Source organism: Halichoerus grypus, chromosome 7, assembly GCF_964656455.1.
Source record: "Halichoerus grypus chromosome 7, mHalGry1.hap1.1, whole genome shotgun sequence".
Taxonomy (NCBI): domain Eukaryota; kingdom Metazoa; phylum Chordata; class Mammalia; order Carnivora; family Phocidae; genus Halichoerus; species Halichoerus grypus.
In genome coordinates this window covers 103300232-103319976 of record NC_135718.1, presented here as the reverse complement: position 1 = coordinate 103319976, position 19745 = coordinate 103300232, and the positions used below count along the sequence as shown (strand labels likewise).

The 19745-nt window shown below is 37.7% G+C and overlaps 1 protein-coding gene across 1 annotated transcript in view; it reads left to right on the top strand.

Moving 5' to 3' along the window:
• Positions 1-19745, top strand: part of SLC9C2 (solute carrier family 9 member C2 (putative)) — a 99077-nt gene that overhangs the window by 2004 nt on the left and 77328 nt on the right. Inside the window, exons 3-6 of the mRNA XM_036103932.2 lie at positions 1736-1864; positions 6754-6919; positions 15014-15130; positions 16658-16819. Of these exons, the coding sequence (XP_035959825.2) occupies positions 1736-1864; positions 6754-6919; positions 15014-15130; positions 16658-16819 (574 nt within the window). The remainder of the gene's footprint in view (positions 1-1735; positions 1865-6753; positions 6920-15013; positions 15131-16657; positions 16820-19745) is intronic.

Below are 19745 nucleotides of genomic sequence, written 5' to 3'. Positions count from 1 at the left end.
TAAGCGTCTGACTCTTGATCTCGGGGTTGTGAGTTCAGGCCCCGTGTTGGGCTCCACGCCCAGCTTAAATAAAAAAATAAAAATTAAAAAAAAATGTGAACAGCTACTGAAAAAAATTCCTCTGGTATTATAAATTTTGAAAATGAAAAACCATACAATAAAAGAGATATAAATTAGAGGCGCTTAAGATAAAACACTAGTATGGAAGTAAGGAAAATTGGATTGCATTCTTGGGTTCCTCATCGTCTGCCTTGGGAGCCTCGCTCTTGTTTCTTTCCCCTGTCCATATACGGGCTTCATCCGTGCTATTGTCTGCAACAAAGGCAGCTGTTATTGTCATAATGAAACATGGTTACTCTTTCCTAACTGCTAGATTCAATGCAAAATGTGTCATATAATATATAATATAGATACAAGAAAAATTTTATTAATTTATTAACTCTTGATTTCAAATGCATAACAGTGTGATCAATAATGATTTGTCTCCACTCATTCTTTTTATTTTTTAAAAATGGAGACGATGCTTGTATCTATCTGGGATTTTAAAAGCCTCTTGTTACTCTTCCGAAACACCCGAGTTACTACTAACATCCTTTGAGTGTTTACTATGTGCCAGGCTCGCTTTAAAGTGTTTTGTGTTTATTAGTTTATTAGCTTATTATTAATTCTTTTTCTCCAGTGAAATATGGAGCTGTTTAATTTTAAAAATGTGTTTTATTTGAGTATAGTTGACACACCATGTTACATTAGTTTCAGGTGTACAACATAGTGATTCAACTTCTCTATATGCTATGCTATGCTCAACTTATTAATTCTTGAGTTAATTCACTCACCTTCACAGAAACCCAGTGGAAGGAGGTATTCTATCCCATTTTACAGGTGAGGAAACTGAGGCACAGGGAGGTTAAGTAACGAAGAATAAAATATTAGTTGAGCCAAAAACTTTAGTGTACAACCTTCATGATTTATGTCTTATATACACAATATGTGCTATTAGCTGTGTTATTTTTCTCTACTTGATTCATTGAAGGACTTTATTATTTTCTTTAAAGATTTATTTACTTATTTGAGAGAGAGCGAGCGAGCGCCGGGGAAGTGCAGGAGGTGGGAGGGGCAGAAGGGAGAGAATCTCAAGCAGACTTCTGGCTGAGCAGGGAGCCCAAACCGGGGCTCAATTCCACAACCCATGAGATCCCGACCTGAGCCAAAACCAAGAGTCAGATGCTCAACTGACAGCCACCCAGGTGTCCCAAGTCACTGAAGGACTGAAATGAAAAATCCTAAGCAAATGTTTGTGAAATCACAAGTACCTGTGCAAGTTTCTCTTTTTCTGTCTTAATGCAAATTAGAATAAATATCTAACAGTCAAATAAAAAAAACACTTATCTGTGAACACCTGAACTCCTGTCCGAGATTACCAGTGGCAGGGGTATCACTTGTGAAAACACTGATTACAGTCTTACCACAAACAATGTTTGTGTAGCCCAAGCTCACAAAATTCTCTGGTGAATAGAGGACTGTACATATAACTCATCTGGACAGTCAGATCAAGAAATCTACAAAACCCTGAGGACTGGCCTCATAGATAATTGCTCATTAGTTGCAGATTGGAATATACTAAAACTTACATTGATTGATATAACACCAATTTCTAATACCTCAAGTTACCTAATACTAATTTCTAATACCTCAGAATGGCAGCCAACTAATTTCTTTTTTGTCCTTGTTAGTTTAGGTGTACCAAATTGTCTATCCTCTTCTGAGAACACCAAGTTTTTCACTTTATTGTTATTTTTCACCTATAATTATATTTATGGCTGCTTTGGATGTGGACTTTTGTATCCTCAAGAATGTGTTCTGGCAGGTAAAAACAATTTTTTAAAAAATTATGATCACTCTTGCTTATTTATGTTAGCAGACAATATGTATGTCTATAAAGAAGATTAATCATTCATAAATCTCACAGTTTAGTTGTTCTATCCTCCTTATTCTGTGGAACCACTATTAAAAGGGAGTTGAGGGGGAGAGAGAAGGAATAAATATTTGCTGAGTGACCACTGTGAGTAGGCACTGAGTAAATATCTCCATTTTATATATAAACAAATTGCAGCTCAGCAGTCACAAACAAGGCTGATAAATGGCAGAACCTGGATTCTAATCCCACATCTGACTTCATCTCAACTGTCTCTGAAGGTTTGCCCATTTTCACTACTAGGATTGTTTTATTTGTGGCTTCTCTCTTTTTTTCTTAGTCATGCTTGCCAGATGATTTTATTTTCCCTTTCAAAGAACATTTTATTTTCTTTAGTTTTATTCTGTATTTTTTCTAACATCTTGACTTAGATATTAGTTGGTTGATTTTTAGCTTTCTTATTTTTTGTATTTTGTACATTTAAGGTTTTAAATTTTTCTGTAACTACTCTTTTAGCTTCACCCATGTTTTGATTTTTAGTGTTTTTTGTTTTTGTTTGTATTTTTTTAGAGAGAGAGTGGAAGTGCATGCGTGCCTGCCTGCCTACACACATGGTGCAGGGGAGGGGCAGAGAGAGAATCTTAAGCAGGCTCCACACCCAGTGCAGAGCTGCAAGGGGCTCGATCTCTCAACCCTGAGATCATGACCTGAGCCGAAATCAAGAGTCGATGCTTAACCAACTGAGCCATCCAGGCACCCCATGATTTTTAGTGTTTTCATTACATCCCAAACCTACGTAAAATTTTTACTATACTTTTTCCTTTGACCCATTGATTATTTTTTCCCCATGTGTGGAAGAATTTTGTTTTATTTATTTATTTATTATTGAAGTACAGTTGACATACAATATTATATTAATTTCAGGTGTATATCCTAGTGATTGATAATCATATACATATGAAATGCTCACCATGATGAGTGTAGTCACCATTTGTCATCATACAAAGTTATTACAATATTAATGACCATATTCCCTATGTTGTACTTTTATCCCTGTGACTTATTTTATAACTGAAAGTTTGTACCTCTTAGACCTCTTCTACTATTTTGCCCATCCCCCCACCCCTTTCCCCTCTGGCGACCGTCAGTTTGTTCTCTGTATTTATGAGTCTATTTCTGGTTTTTGTTTATTTATTTATTTATTTTTTAGATTCCACCATAAATGGAATCATATGGTATTTGTCTTTTTCTTACTGACTTATTTCACTTAGCACAATACTCTCTAGGTTCATCCATGTTGTTTTAAATGGCAAAGCTTCATTTTTTATGGCTGAGTAATATTCCTTTATATATATATATACATATATCACACAGAGGTTTTAGTGTAAACAAGCTTTATATATATATATATATATATATGCCACATCTTTATCCATTCATCTATTGATGGACACTTAGGTTGCTTTCATATCTTGGCTATTGTAAATAATGCTGCAATAAACAGGGATGCATATATCTTTTTGAATTAGTGTTTTGTTTTCTTTGGATAAATACCTAGAAGTGAGATTACTGGATCTTATGATACTTCTAGTTTTAGTTTTTTGAGGAAACTCCATATTTTTCTCCACAGTGACTGCAACAATTTAAATTCTTACCAACAGCACATGAGGATCCTTCTTCTTTATATCCGTTTCAACACTTGTCATTTCTTGCCTTTTTGATACTACCATTCTGACTGGTGTGAGGTGACATCTCACTGTGGTTTTGATTTGCATTTCCCTGATGATTTGTTATGTTGAGCATCTTTTCATGTGTCTGTTGGTCATCTGCATGTCTTCTTTGGAAAAATGTCTATTAGGTCCTTTGCCCATTTTTAATTGGATTATTTGCTTTTTAACCTATTAATTACTTAGAAGTTATTTTAAAATTTCCAAATATGTTTTATTATTATTATTTCTTTTATCAGATTGTGACCAGAGAATGTGTTTTGTATATCAACTCTTGTGATTTGTGGAGATTTGCTTTGTGGCCTTGTACTCCAGTTCTCCAGAATGTTCTGTGTTTGCTTTGTAAGAGTATATATTTTCTAATTTTTGAGTTCAGGGGTCTAAATTTGTTCAGTAACTTATTTTGTTTATTATGAAGTTTGGTCTTCCGTATCTTTGCCAGTATTGTTTTTCAACTTAATAAAAAAAACTTCCATTATAACTATGGATTTATCAATTTTTCTTTGTGATTCTGCCAGTTTTTACTTTATGTAGATAGAAACTCTGTTTTTAAGTGCCTACAAGTATTGTTATTTTCCTAGTTATTTTTTTCTCATTATCTAGTTACCCTTTTATCTCAAATAATGCATTTTGCCTTCAGTCAATTTCATCTGGTATTACTATAGGCATACCAGCTTTGTTTTGCTTAGTATTTGCCTGCTACAAGTTTTCCATCTTTCCACTTTCAAGATTTTTGGGTCCTTATGTTTAGATGTCTTTTTGATAATATATAGCTAGATTTTATTATTTTATCCAGGTTGAGAATCTCTGCTGCTTTAAAAACTAGTTTAATATTTGTTGTGGTTAAAAATAGACTCAGAAAAAAAAATAGAAGGGCAAAGGATTTGAACAGATTTGAGGCACCAAGGAAGATATGTGGAAGAAAATAGTGTTTAGAAATATGCTCAACACCATAAGTCATTGGAGAAATAGAAATTGAAACTATGGTGACATGTACCACTACATATCTATTGGAATGGCAATAGCAGCAACAATAACAAGCCTGATAATACCGAGTGCTGGTGAGAATGCAGTGAGAATGCAAAATGGTACAGCCACTTTGGAAAACAGTTTAGGAGTTTCTTATAAAGTGAAACATACACCTGCCATATGACCCAGCAATTCCACTCCTATGTATTTACTGAAGTGAAATGAAAGCTTGTTTACACTAAAACCTCTGTGTGAATCATTTTTATAGCTGCCTCATTCATAATCTGTAAAGTCTAGAAACAACTCAAATGCTCTTCAGCTCATGAATGAATAAACAAATTGTGACACACCTTATAATGGAATATTACCCAGCAATGAAAAAGGAGCATTAAGGGCCACAACATAGAAGAATTTCAGGTGCCTTATGCTAAGAGAAGGAAACCAGACTCAAAAGGCTACCTATGTATAATTCTATTCATAGACCTTCCTTCTAGCAAAGGCAAACCAGTAGGTTTGGAGAAAAGATCATTTGTTGCCAGAGACTGGGGAGAGGGAAAGGAATTAACTACAAAGGGTCAACATTTATTTGTTTATTTTTTGAGACAGAGGGAGACAAACAAGGGGGGTGGGGCAGAGGGAGAAGGAGAGAGGGTCTTTTTTTTTCTTTTAAGATTTTTTAAATTATTTATTTATTTGACAGAGAGAGAGAGAAAGAGAGAGCGAGCAAGGGGAGCAGGAGAGGGAGAAGCAGGCTCCCTGCCGAGCAGGGACCCCTATGCGGGGCTCGATCCCAGGACCCCGGGATCATGACCTGAGCCGAAGGCAGCCGTTTAAACGACTGAGCCACCCAGGCACCCCAGAAGAGAGGGTCTTAAGCCAACTCCACACTGAGCATGGAGCCCAATGCGAGGCTCCATCTCATGATCTTGAGGTCACAACCTAAGCTGAAACCAAGAGTGAGATACTTTAATGGACTGTGCCACCCAGGCACCCCAAGGACATTTTTTGAGGTGATCTGTTTTGTTTCTTAATTGTGGTCATGGTTACATGACTGTATGCATCTGCCAAAACTCATATAACTCTCTATCAAAAGAATGAATTTCACTGTATATAAATTAAAAATAAGTTTTAAAAAATCAAAAGAAATAGGGGCACTTGGGTGGCACAGTCTACAGTCTTAAGTTGGTTAAGCGTCTGCCTTCGGCTCAGGTCACGATCCCAGGGTTCTGGGATTGAGTCCTGCACTGGGTTCCCTGCTCGGTGGAGAGCCTACTTCTCCCTCTCTCTCTGCAGCTCCCCCAGCTTGTGCTGTCTCTGTCAAATAAATAAATAAGATCTTTAAAAAATTAAAAAAATTAAAAATCCAAAGAAATAGATTTGGATTTGTTTCTCAATATAATTTTATACTTTGCCCTTACCATGCTTTTCCTTTGCTTCTTATTCTTTCTTCCCTTCTCAATCAAGTCGATTTTTCGGTTGTCTTTGTCCTTTAATTCCTTCTTCTTGTTTAAAAGTCTTATATTCTATTTCTATTTTTGAGGCAGACACTGCTGATTGCCTATCTGATATGCATTCTCTCTTTCTTTCTCATTAACATAAACTTACTAGATTTTGCTTGGTATGATAGTGGGCCCAGTGTGAATTATTCTATTTCCCAGCAAGTGGTAGCTGTGTAGCCTCAGAAGAGACTGTGGCTAATGAAATGTATACAGACGTCTGTTGAATAAGGCTTCTAGAAAGCCCTTAATAAGAGGGCCAAATCAGCCAGCATGTCATCTTTGCCCTTTGTTTTACTTCTCTTTCTGCCTGTGCCCTGCAGATCAACACTGAAGAAACCAGGCAATATTTCACAAAGAAGTAGGAAAAATTTGCATTCCATTTTAAGAACATTTTGATGTTGGGACCTATTAAGCTGGACTAGCAATAAGAAATATTAGTGAATTGTTCTTGTAACAATGAGATAGAATCTCTTTTGTTTGGAAGGGATGGTTTCTTTGAGGCAGGTAACCTAGAATACCTTTTGAAATTATTTTTTCAGAGTAATTGTATAAAGTATATAACTAAGATCTGATTCTTCCATAAGTAAATGCAATCATGCCATCCTTAAATGTTAAATTAATACTGTGTTATGAATTGGTTTCACAGGTCTTGTTAACAGCATTAATTAGCTTTGTTGTGGCATTCATCATAATTGGATATGTGGTTCTGAAATTTAATAGAGATTTGTGGGATTTGCAGTCTTCCCTACTCTTTAGCATGACCCTTGGCATGACAGATCCTGTTCATTCTGTGAATTCACTGAAAACTATTGGTATGTCAGATTTATTTCTCTCTCTTACCTTGAATATATAGAGATAAATTATTTTCTTTTGATCTTGGTGAGTTTTCTTTTTTGCATGATTTGTGCATCCAGCAGAGTAGATATTTATGCTATTTTTCTTGGAGATGGGGCATTGATGGACTTGAAAGATGCAATGCAAATAAGGCAACTCAAGACCTGGGATAAATAGCACCAATTATAATCTCAAATAATTTTTTCAAGAAGAAAAGTAACCTTTCTAGAAGGTGATAAAAATTAGCATTCTTTTTCCATTCCACTGAATTCTAAGCCTCAAGGTAGAAACTCTGCCCTACCCCAGTGAAACTTTTCCAAGGCCTTGCTACCTCTTGTTAGAAATGCCTCCCTTTTGATGTGCACTCCACTATTACTATTTAACATAGTACTGGAAGCCTTAGCCTTAGCAATCAGACAACAAAAAGAAATAAAAGGCATCTGAATGGGCAAGGAAGAAATCAAAACTTCACTCTTTCCAGATGACGTAATACTCTATGTAGAAAACCCAAAATACTCCACCAAAAAATTGCTAGAACTAATACATGAATTTAGCAAAGTTGCAGGATATAAAATCAATGTGCAGAAATCTGTTGTATTTTTATACACCAATAATGAAGCAACAGAAAAAGAAATCAAGGCATTGATCCCATTTGCGATTGTACCAAAACAATAAGATACCTAGGAATAAACCTAACCAAAGAGGTAAAAGATCTGTACTCTGAAAACTATAGAACACTTATGAAAGTAATTGAAGAGGACATAAAGAAATGGAAAAACATTCCATGCTCATGGACTGGAAGAAGAAATATTGTTAAAATGTCTATACTTCCCAAGGCAATCTACACATTTAATGCAATCCGATCAAAATAACACCAGCATTTTTTGCAGAGTTAGAGCAAACAGTCTAAAATTTGTATGGAACCACGAGAGACCCAGAATAGCATCCTGAAAAAGACATACAAAACTGGAGGCATTACAATTCCAGATTTCAAGCTCTATTACAAAGCTGTAGTCATCAAGACAGTATGGTACTGGCACAAAAACAGACACATAGATCAATGGAACAGAATAGAGAACCCAGAAATGGACCCACAACTATATGGTGAACTAATCCTCAACAAAGTAGGAAAGGATATACAATGGATAAAAGACAGTCTCTTCAACAAATGGTGTTGGGAAAACTGGACAGTTATATGCAAAAGAATGAAATTGGACCACTCTCTTATACCCTACACAAAAATAACTTCAAAATGGATGAAAAGACCTAAATGTGAGACAAGAAACCGTCAAGATCCTAGAGGAGAACACAGGCAGGAACCTCTTTGACTTTGGCCGAAACAACTTCTAACTAGACACATCACCAGAGGCAAGGGAAACAAAAGCAAAAATGAACATTGGGACTTCATCAAGATAAAAAGTTTCTGCATAGTGAAGGAAACAATCAACAAAACTAAAAGGCAACCTATGGAATGGGGGAAGATATTTGCAAATGACCTATCTGGTAAGGGTTAGTATCCAAAGTCTATAAAGAACTCAACACCCAAAAGACAAAAAATCCAGTCAAGAAATAGAAGACATGAACAGACATTTTTCCAAAGAAGACATCCAGATGGCTAATAGGCACATGAAAAGATGCTCCATATCAGTCATCATCAGGGAAATACAAATCAAAGCCACAATGAGATACCACTTCACCCCTGTCAGAATGGCTAAAATTAACAACACAAGAAACAACAGGTGTTGACAAGGATGTGGAGAAAGGGTAACCCTCTTACACTGTTGGTGGTAATGCAAACTGGTGCAGCCACTCTGGAAAACAGTATGGAGGTTCCTCAAAAGGCTGAAAATAGAAATACCCTAGACACAGCAATTGTACTACTAGGTATTTATCCAAAGGATATAAAAATGCTGGTTTGAAAGGGTACACACACCCTGATGTTTATAGCAGCACTATCAACAATAGCCAAACTATGGAGAGAGCCCAATGAATGGATAAAGAAAATGTAGTATATATACACAATGGAATATTACTCAGCCATCAAAAAGAATGAAATCTTGCCATTTGCAACAACGTGATGGAGCTAGAGTGTATTATACTAAGTGAAATAAGTCAGTCAGAGAAAGACAAATATAGTATGATCTCACTCATATGTGGAATTTAAGAAAGAAAACATGAATACATGGGAATGGGGGGGGAGGATAGAGGGAAATAAACCATAAGAGACACTTAACAATATAGCACAAACTGAGGGGTGCTGGAGGGAGTTGGGTGGGGGGAATGGGCTAGATGGGTGAAGGGTATTAAGGAGGGTACTTGTGATGAGCACTGAGTGTTGTAGGTAAGTGATGAATCACTGAATTCTACTCCTGAAACCAATATTGCACTGCATGTTAATAAGTAAAATTTAAATTAAAAAAAGATAAAAAAAACACACAAAAATTTTAAAAATATATACACTAGAAGAAGAAGAAGAAGAAGAAGAAGAAGAGGAGGAGGAGGAGGAGGAGGAGGAGGAAGAAAGAAGAAGAAGGAGAAGGAGAAGGGAAGGAAGGGGACGGGGAGGGGGAAGGGAAGGGGGAGAGGGAAGAAGAAGAAGAACTGCCTCCCTTTTGGACTAGCTAACCTTAAGCAGGTAGTGGAAGGGGGTGTAGTTTATTTAAAAGAAATGGGTCAGAACATAGTTGGGCAAACATGTTCAATAATAGCTTATTCCCAAGAGGGTTTCGGGTCTTGCAGTACTTCCCCTCTTATTTGGTAAAAGATGATTTCACTCTGAAATATCCCCCTGTTGTCATGTTTTATTAAACAGCAGTAAAAACATGAAATGATTAGATGCTAAGGTTTCTGTTTTTGACTCGGAAATATTTTTCTAACCAATTTTAACATATTTATATTTAGTGGAATATATTGCCTTATGATTGGAATGGGAAACCTCCAACCTTGCCTGCAAGTGGGATTCCCAATTTTACACCCATTTATTTATTTATTTAAGATTTTATTTATTTATTTGACAGAGAGAGATACAGCGAGAGAGGGAACATAAGCAGGGGGGTGGGAGAGGGAGAAGCAGGCTTCCAGAGGAGCAGGGAACCCGACGCCGGGACTTGATCCCAGGACCCTGGGACCATGACCTGATCCGAAGGCAGATGCTTAACAACTGAGCCACCCAGGCACCCCTTTAGACCCATTTATACTTGCATTTGGGAAAATGTAAGTTTTAAGACACTTTTGGTAGTGATATCCTAAATTGTCATATTTCTCAAAGAGTCTGATCCTGTCCTCTTTTATTTCTCTCTCTCTTTTTTAAGTATAATTTTTTTTCCTATTTTTCCTTCATCTGCCTTTCTCATTTAGCCATTTGTATTTGCCAGTTGTTTTATTCACCTCATTTTTTTCCTGCTCCTTTTCCTGAAATCTCTTGACTGTAAGTGGCTATAAACATTATTTATTGCAGTTTCTATATTAAATTTTTTTCAAAAAGGAAGTATAATAGAGAGTTTTCTATTTCTTTAAAAGAAAACTAGTGAAGCTATTTAGCTCTTAGTTGATATTTTCTTTATGTCAATAATGCTCAAGGTGGTATGTGGATTCTGGATCCAATAACATTTTTTCCTAATAAATTTGACTCATTTTTAGCAGGGATATCACTCTTATTTATGGTATTCACAGAGTCACCATTTTGGCTGTATGTGTGAATTAGATAAATGGTCCTTTCTTCAAAACAGTTTATTTCTAACTGTCATAATACATTAATTTTTAAAGGAAAGATATTTTTTGCCACATGCCTAAAATTATCATAATATACAAAACTACAGTTCCTATAATGTTAATAGTGCTTCTTTTGATGTGGTGCCCTTGTGCACTGTAAACCCTGCGGTCTCAATGGCCTGACCCACTGAAAAAAGTGGTGGGTGTTCACACGCAAGTGAAAAGGAAATTGTCTATTTATTACCTGTTTGAAAAGAATGCACTGGGCTCAAACAATTTTTACTTTAAAACAAATCTGGAATAGGGTCCTTATAAAGGAATAAAATACAAAGTTTTAGTATGATCTCAATTGAGGAAAAAGTTTATAAGCTTAGAAAAAGACCTCAACATTAAGGTTGTATCTGAGTCATGAAATTGTACGTGGTTTTTGTTTTATTCTTTCTTTTTCCAAATTTTACAATGAATTAGAGAATATAAGTTAGTTCTACATTAAGCCAATAAAGAATAGGGAAGTAATTCTTGTGGTATTTTGCCATTAAACACAACTATAAGTCAAAGTCAAAGCTTCATACTGGGGCACCTGGGTGGCTCTGTCAGTTAAGCATCTGCCTTCGGCTCAGGTCATGATCCCAGGGTCCTGGGATCCAGCCCTGCATCAGGGCTGAGCAGGGAGCCTTCTTCCTCTTCCTCTCCCTCTTCCTGCTCATGCTCTCTCTCGCTCTTTCTCTCTCTAAAATAAACAAAATCTTTAAAAAAAAAAAAAAGCTTCATACTTCAGACCTCGTATTTTACCTGTTCCTGGTTGACTCACTGAATTTGAGGAAAGGATGAAAGGATTTCTTGACTAACTAAATCAAATGTGCTAATAGTTTCTACACCTGTTTAACCAGTAGTTTTGTGCCTTCTGTCACGGTCAAAGCTAGCAACAGGTAGTAAGCTGAAGATTGGTTAGCAACCCTCCTGGGAGTTTCCTGGGTGTGATTTGAAACTGACCCCCATACATGGAGGGCAGGGAGAAACTAAAGCAAGAGGCAGGTCACTGCAGGTTGGTAGGTGGCAGCTTTTATAAGCAAAAGACTTACATACAAGGCTTATCTTGGGCAGCAGCAAGATGAAAGCATCCCTGCACCTGCTCACCAAATCTGGAAAGTTTATGCAGAGGCATTACCTGGGTCCAGTCACGTACACTGTGTAGGTGTTCTGAACACCACATCACTATCTCAAGGCTATGTCCTTGGAGCAGCCTCTGGGAGCGGGAAAGGCAAGTGAAACTCACATTCCAAGCACAGGGGAGCGGCTGAAGGGCCTCTAATCACACGGGTCCAAGTCACGGGCCAACTGCCAGTCATATCTTCTTGGTGATATCAAAGAAGCAGGAAAATATGACCCATAAAATGTACAAAAATAATAAGTAGATTGAGTTATGAGGCAGATGGTAGAATTATCAGACAAAAACATTAAAGCAGTTATTGTAACTCTATATGTTCAAAAAATTAGAGGAAAGATTAAGGCTGGGTTAGAACTTACTCCTATCAGCTTATGAGAGCACATTGTTAAATAATCAGGAATTTTGCAAGCCAGTTGTTAAACCATTAGTAGCTTCAAATTGGCTATGGTGGGAGTGTTTATGTGTGGAATTTGCAAATGCTACAAATGAGGTTGTTTTGTTTTTGTTTTAATTTTGTAGAAGTGATTTATCAGCATATCACTGGCCATATATGGTAGATATAAAAAAGACCTAAATCAAATTTCTAGAGATGAAAAACACAATAGCTAAGGTAAAAATTCTACTGATGGAAGTAGATTAGATACTGCAAAAGAAAGTATTAGGGAACTTAAAGATGCAGCAATAGAAACTATCCAAAATGAAGCACATGGAGAGAAAGACTAAGATAAGTGAACAGAACATCAGTGAGCCACTGTGGGACAACTTCAAGTGGCTTAATATACAAGTCCCCAAATGAGAGGAGACAGAGAGGAAGAAAGAAAAAATTATTTGAAGAAATAATGAATGAAAAATTTTTAAATTTGATGAAGATTTTACAACCACAGATTTCAAGAAGCTCAACATATCATGAGCCCAAGAAGTGGAAAACTGCACCATGGCACATAAAAATCAAGTTCCTAAAAAGCAATGATAAAGGGAATATCTTAAAGGCAGCCAGAGGGGGAAAAAGAGACACATTATATACAGAGGAACAAAACTAATGACTTCTTTTCAGAAACAATGTAAGCCAAAAGATGGTGGAGCGACATTGTTAAAGTACTAAAAGAAAAGCTTAGAATTCTCAGTGAAACTATCTTTCAAAAGCAAAGGTTAAATAAAACTTTCTTAAACATATTGAAGTTGAAAGAACTTATCACCAGCAGACCTGCACTATAAAAAAAAAAAAATGTTAAAGGAAGTCAGGCAGAGAGAAACTGGTATCAAATGGAAATTTCGATCTACACAAAGCAATGGGAAGCACTGTAATTGGTAAACATATGGGGAAATATGACTTTTTTATTTTAAAATCACTTTAAAAGATGACATTTAAAGCCCTGTGGGGTTTATTTATCTGCTCCTCCATTCTTTGTGTATGGTTTCCACTCTCAGGATCACAAGTTGGCTACTAAAGTTCTGGCCATCACGTCCACATTTCAGGTAAGAAGAGGAAGAAGGGCAAGGGACAAAGAGATGCTCCTTTCAACCAAGTCACCTCTCCCTCCAAGAAATTTTCCCAAAATCCCACTTGGTAACTTCCACTTATTTTTATCTCAGTGGACACTCTTAGAAGCCCAGGCTATGAGGAAAAGTGGTCATTTAACTGGACACGTTGCCACCCTGGATAAAACCAGTATTGTTACCAAGAACAGAGGATGGATACTGGTTGAGCAAGTACCAGTCACTATCACCCTATTCATAAGTTGTATATCACAAAGCAATTAATTTGATTATATTTTCCATTACACTTACCTGTTTGTGAATGTTAAGTGCTAATAAGATTTTGTATTTAATTTTTAATAACAGCTTTATTGAAATATAATCCACATACCATAAAATTCATCCTTTTAAACTGTACAGTGGCCCCTGGATAGCTCAGTCAGTAGAGCATGTGACTCTTGATCTCGGGGTCATGAGTTCAAGCCCCATTATTGAGTGTGGAACCTACTTAAAAAGAAAAAATTTAAAAAAATTTAAACTGTAGATTTCAGGGGTCTATATTTGCAGAGTTATACAACCATCATCACCATCTAATTTTAGAACTTTTTTTTTTTTTAAAGATTTTATTTATTTATTCATTAGAGACAGAGAGAGAGAGGCAGAGGGAGAAGCAGGCTCCCAAGGAGCAGGGAGCCCGATGCGGGACTCGATCCCAGGACCCTGAGATCATGACCTGAGCCGAAGGCAGACGCTTAACCATCTGAGCCACCCAGGCGCCCCAAATTTTAGAACATTTTTAATTACCCCCAAAGAAATCTCCTACCAGCAGTCACTTCTTACACCCCCATTCCCCCAAATCCCTGGCAACCACGAGTCTATTTTCTGTCTATGGATTTGCCTATTCTGGACATTTCACACAAATCAAACCATACAATATGTTTTCTGTGTTTGGCTTCTTCCACTCTATATAATGTTTTCAAAGTTCATCCATGTTGTAACATGTAACAGTCAGTACTTCATTCTTTTCTGTGGCTGAATAATTCAATTGATTATTATGAATAATACCGCTATGAACATTCATGGACAAATTTTTGTGTGGACATAGGTTTTCAATTCTCTTCGGCATATGTCTATAAGTAGAATTGCTGGGTCATCCTTTGTACTTCTTTCTTTCTTCCTTTTATTTTTTGAGAGAGAAAGAGTGTGTGTGCATGCACGTGCGTGTGCCAGGGGAGGGGAGAAAGGGCAGAGGGAGAGGGAGAGAGAGAATCTTAAGTAAGCTCCACACCCAGCATGGAGCCTGATGCAGCGCTTGATCTCACAACCCTGAGATCACGACCTGAGCTGAAATCAAGATTGGACGCTCAACCAACTGAGCCATCTAGGCGCCCCTGTACTTATTTCTAAAATGTGATTTTTGTGGAGTCTATTCATATTTATTCAAGCTAAATATTGTGTCCTGAGAAGTGTTCTGTCTCATTCCCAAAACTCAAGTGTGATTTGAGGCCATGAACACTTCAAAGAATGTTCTTGTCCTGTTCCTTTGTCATTGGAGAGATTAAAAAATGGTGATTGGAGTTGCCTCGCAGACCCACCCCAGTCATGGCTTTTTTCTTTTTTGTTTGACATATTCCTTCTCTTCTATTTTTGTGTTTCCTGTGCAAGAGCGTCATTTTCATGTACCAAATTAAATTATATTTTTTATTTCCTTTTCCAGGCATTTCCAAAATGTATACTGATATCATAAGAGGAGAATCAATGATCATTTGTGGCTTCACATCCATTTGTTTTGGAATTTTTCGGAGCAACTTTCTCCAGAGTTCCATGTTTACGGGTAGGAGCATCTTTTTTGTCTTATTTTCTAAAATCATTATTATATGATGCATTTCTTTTTTTTTTTTTTTTTTTTTTTAAAGATTTTATTTATTTATTTGACAGACAGAGAGAGCGAGAGCAGGAACACAAGCAGGGGGAGTGGGAGAGGGAGAAGCAGGCTTCCTGCCGAGAAGGGAGCCCGATGTGGGACTCGATCCCAGGACCCTGGGATCATGACCTGAGCCGAAGGCAGACGCTTAACGACTGAGCCACCCAGGCGCCCTATATGATGCATTTCAATTCACACTGAAATTAAAATATATTAAAGGGCGCCTGGCAGTTTCAGTCAGAGGGGCATGTGACTCTTGATCTCAGGGTCGTGAGTTTGAGCCCCATGTTGGGTATACAGATTACTTAAATAAATAAAAAAAATCTTAAAAAAAGTAAAAATAAAATACATTCAAGATGTCTTAACTTTACTGCTTTCTCTATACTTTTGGACCAATTAAAGTAGAATATCAGTTAACAAGAAAATAATTACTATCTGTGTGTTTTCTTGGACAGGAAGGGGGAAAGAATGTTAAAGAAATGGTTTCATCTCTTTCCTTCACACCCATACACACACAGGCACACAAGAGTAACTTCCTTCCTAGATCGATCTGGATCTCAGTGAGTGGATATTAAGAATTGACTTGATCCTGAATTTAAGCCTGCGGGTGAAGGCAGAATGTTTCCAGCAGTACTGGAGAGTCAGGTCCTGGGAGTGATAATAGATTAGTGTGGTTAAAGTTCACTGGGGGTATGGAGCATGTTGCTTTGCTAGGTTTCCAGAAGTGGTTCTAGTAGAAAAGAAAGGAGGCGGGGAAATCTCAGCATAAAAAGGGAAAAGGTGTCCTCCTGATCTGTTTATGTGATAGTTTTAGGAGGAGAGAGGTGCTGAAAGGAGAAAGAATGTTCGTGATAAAAGGGGATTGCAGTGCTTCTCAGTGGGGAGCTAGAGGCATTTGGGGTGGGACAGTCTGTTATTTAGGACTGCCCTTGGTATTGCCTGACACCTGCTCATTACTGCCAGTGTTGCCCCCAGTTATTGGGACTATGGAAAATTTCTCTTCTCCATTTCCCAAATGCCCCTGGGCTGGGGGCAGGGGTCACAAATGGACTGCAGGTTGGTGGCGACCCTGGACATGATTTGCTTGGCCCAAACATAGTTTGTAAAAAATACGAATTTGGATGTCTTTTGGTCAGACATTCACTCTCCTGTCTGTCACAGACTTTCCACATTTATGCTCTCTGCCTGGCTTTTGAGGACGTTGGAGTCTGCTGTCCCTGGATAAGTGAATCTCAAACTGTAGACTGTAAGGGAAATAATATCCCCAGAGTCTCTGTTTTGCCAGGCTTTCATGGGGAACCCCCACTTGCTGAAGAACAAGGTCCCATTCAAAATCTCAAAAGCAAACCGAAGTGCATAGACCCAAATGCCATCAATGAAAGAAATGAAAATTATAGTTCAACTTCTTTTTTTTTTTTCTTATTTTCTTTTTTCTAGAGTTACATGTAATCTTGGGCCTCTCCTTGGACATCCTGGCAAGCATAATATGTGGATATTCGTGTGCAAGAATCATTCAGTTTATATTGACTGACCTCTTTAGCAATACACTTACTAGTGTCATTCTTTGCATTTCAATGGTGTACATGACCTTCTACATTGGTAAGGCAGAAACAGATACAAAAAATGCTGTCCTCGAAGTGAATTTTATGTATTTTTGGTTTTCATTGATCTTGAATCCAGTTGCCTCCTCCCAACTGCTTCCTCCTTGTGGTGGCCCCTCTGTGCGTCTTGTCATATTATCCTTCTGCCACTTCTAGCTCTTTCCTGGTCTCTCTTAACATCCCCTTAATTCCAAGTCCAATGTCCCTTCCCTTTGCATTTCTTCTCCATGTAATTCCTCTCTTATTCTTTTTGAGCCCCACCTTTTGACCTTACATTTAGTCACTGGCCGTCCCCTGGAAATCACTGGCAGCTCTGTGCTGATTCCTGTTCTGACCTTAGCAACCCATCTCTAAAATGAGATTGCTGGGAAAGATGCTCCTGAGGTCTTTCCAGCCCAGCTGTCTTTCACTCAGTGGGTACCAGACTGAGGAGACTGTAGGAATGGCAGCCATTACCAGCGGCTAGGAGGCAGGAAAAGAGAGGGAGAAATCAGGTGTACCTGGATCTGGAAGAGTGGAATAATTGCAGGAGTCAGAGTGCCTAGCACTGACAGACCTGCAATAATCATTTGCTGGTTTAGTCTAGTGAGATGGGCAATTAAAGTCTTTTACTGGCCTTAGTAAGGTGGCCAGTCCCCAAGAGCCATAGTAACTGCATAGAAATGGTCATATCCTGCTTCTGCTTTCACGCCACACAGTAGAGCGACTTCCATCTGTGAAAGACCTCAGATATCAAGAGCTTAATTGCTCCTCTTGTCCTCTCCAGTCATCTAGAAGTGCTGCTTCCTCTATAGATAAAATGCCACTCAGGAGTTGCTTACTGACCCAAATCAATAAAATTACAGAAAAAGTTCCCTGAAGGGTCATTTCCTCCATCTTTTTTCTTTCTTTCTTTTTCTTTCTTTCTTTCTTTCTTTCTTTCTTTCTTTCTTTCTTTCTTTCTTTCTTTCTTTCTTTCTTTCTTTTTTTTTCTCCCTGTGAACCTTTATGGATGCCTTAAATGTGTGAAGAAAAAGATTTTAAACAAAAAATTAATTATTTCCATTTCTTCCACTAGATCATGAGTTCCTTGAGGTGGAGGCTGTCTCTTCAAGTTTTTATTTATTCTCTTTTCTGTGTTCCCCCAGCCAGGCCCAGTGCTTCCCATATGCCTGAAAGTAATTTAAGGCATGTTGGTCGAATAAACTGATACTAGTTCTCAAAGAACTTTGGAGTTAGGCAGGTTTCAATTCAGACCCCAACTTCACAATTTATTAGCTTGTTGACCTTGGAATATTACTTATCCTCTCTAAGCTTTAGTTAGTTTCCTCATCTATGAAAGTGATATAGTAACACCTAATTTATAGGGGTATTGCTGGCACTAATGAGATAATGTGTGTTATGTGACTTGCTCATGCAGATGCGTTGGAGATAGAGCTTACCACCTTGTAAGAGCTGATTGCACACATCTCTTCACAACTCTGTGCAGGTGGCATCATTTGAAATTGGCCCTATTGGGAGTATTTACTGCCATGGAAATTGGCAGGCACTGCCCATCAGGGATTTTTTTTTTTTTTAACCTCCAGAGAGCTGGTTTTAAACATTTACTACCACTGGACTCAAGTTAGGGCAGCCCACAAATGTTGGTTCCTTTCCACTTTCTTTCTAAAAGATGAAGATGCTTCCAGTCAGTGGTTGGGAGGTCTGGCGTAGATCCTTCCTTTTAGTCTCAGAAGGAATCACTGCTGAGGGAGCCTTGATGTTGGACCTCGAGCCTCCAGAACTCTGAGGCAATAAATTCATGCTGTTTAAGATAGTTTGTAGTACTCTGTTACGGCAGAGAAACGGGTACTTCTCTCTCCTCCGTTGCATTTTCCTCTGCTTCACGGATTAACAAGCCACTTTGGGCAGTCCTTTACTCTTATATTTAATAAGTTCCTGACAGCAGAAGTCAGTAACAGACATGTTATCAGGAGAAGTTCCATTGCCAGAAATTCCATTGCCAAACATAGATAAAATTCTAATTCACACATTCTCTAATGTTACATTTCTGTCATGTTATCTAATTTTGTTTTCTTCCCTCACTAAGGAACCCACAATCAGCTGGCTTAAGCCCAGGGAGCATCTGATTGAAGTTAGAGTGTCACCTCTTTGAGTGCATGTAGTAATTTCCCATTTTTGTCTCAATTGTGTTCAATTCATGAAACCTAGACCTCAAGAAATCACTTGTACCAGCACATTCATTCTTTTTCATGAAACAAAACAAAACAAAATGGCATAGACATTGCCTTGCAAAGGACACAATGCTTCTGGAACATTGTTGGTTGATGGGTAGTACAGTTGGAAATATTAATATATCGGCCCATGGAAGAAAATTTGATTGAGGGGACAAAAGGCCCTTGAAGAGTCAATGTATAATTCATGAGACATGGTGGGTTTTATAAGAGTGTAGGCCAGAGGTATACCAAGAGAGGTGCTTATACAAGCAAGAGGAATATTTTATTGACATTATTCAGAATTTCTGGGGAATGGAGATAACAAAGAGCAGACAACTTTTCATTAGTTTTATTGTTTTAAAACTCTCTATAAACAATGCTTCCCCTTCCTCCCCATGCCAGTGCTGATCACTCCACTGTCTCTTCACTATCATCGTTGGTCTAGGAAATAAATGTCAAACCTCTGTCATTATCCGAATATATTTTAGTTGGAAAACATCCAGTCTTGAATCCTATTGCTTTTAGAAAAAAAAAAGCCCGTTGATTCTCTTAGGAGGACCTTCACTTTTTCTAAACCAGAGAGAGGAAGAGAGAGACAAAGACTGAGAGAGCCACTTGTCTACAGCATCAATTTTCTGTGATGGTTTTTTCCATTGAGTTAGAAAAACTGTACAAGTCTATTTTTAACCACTCAGCTTTATAAAGATGAAAATTACTTCCTTTATTACA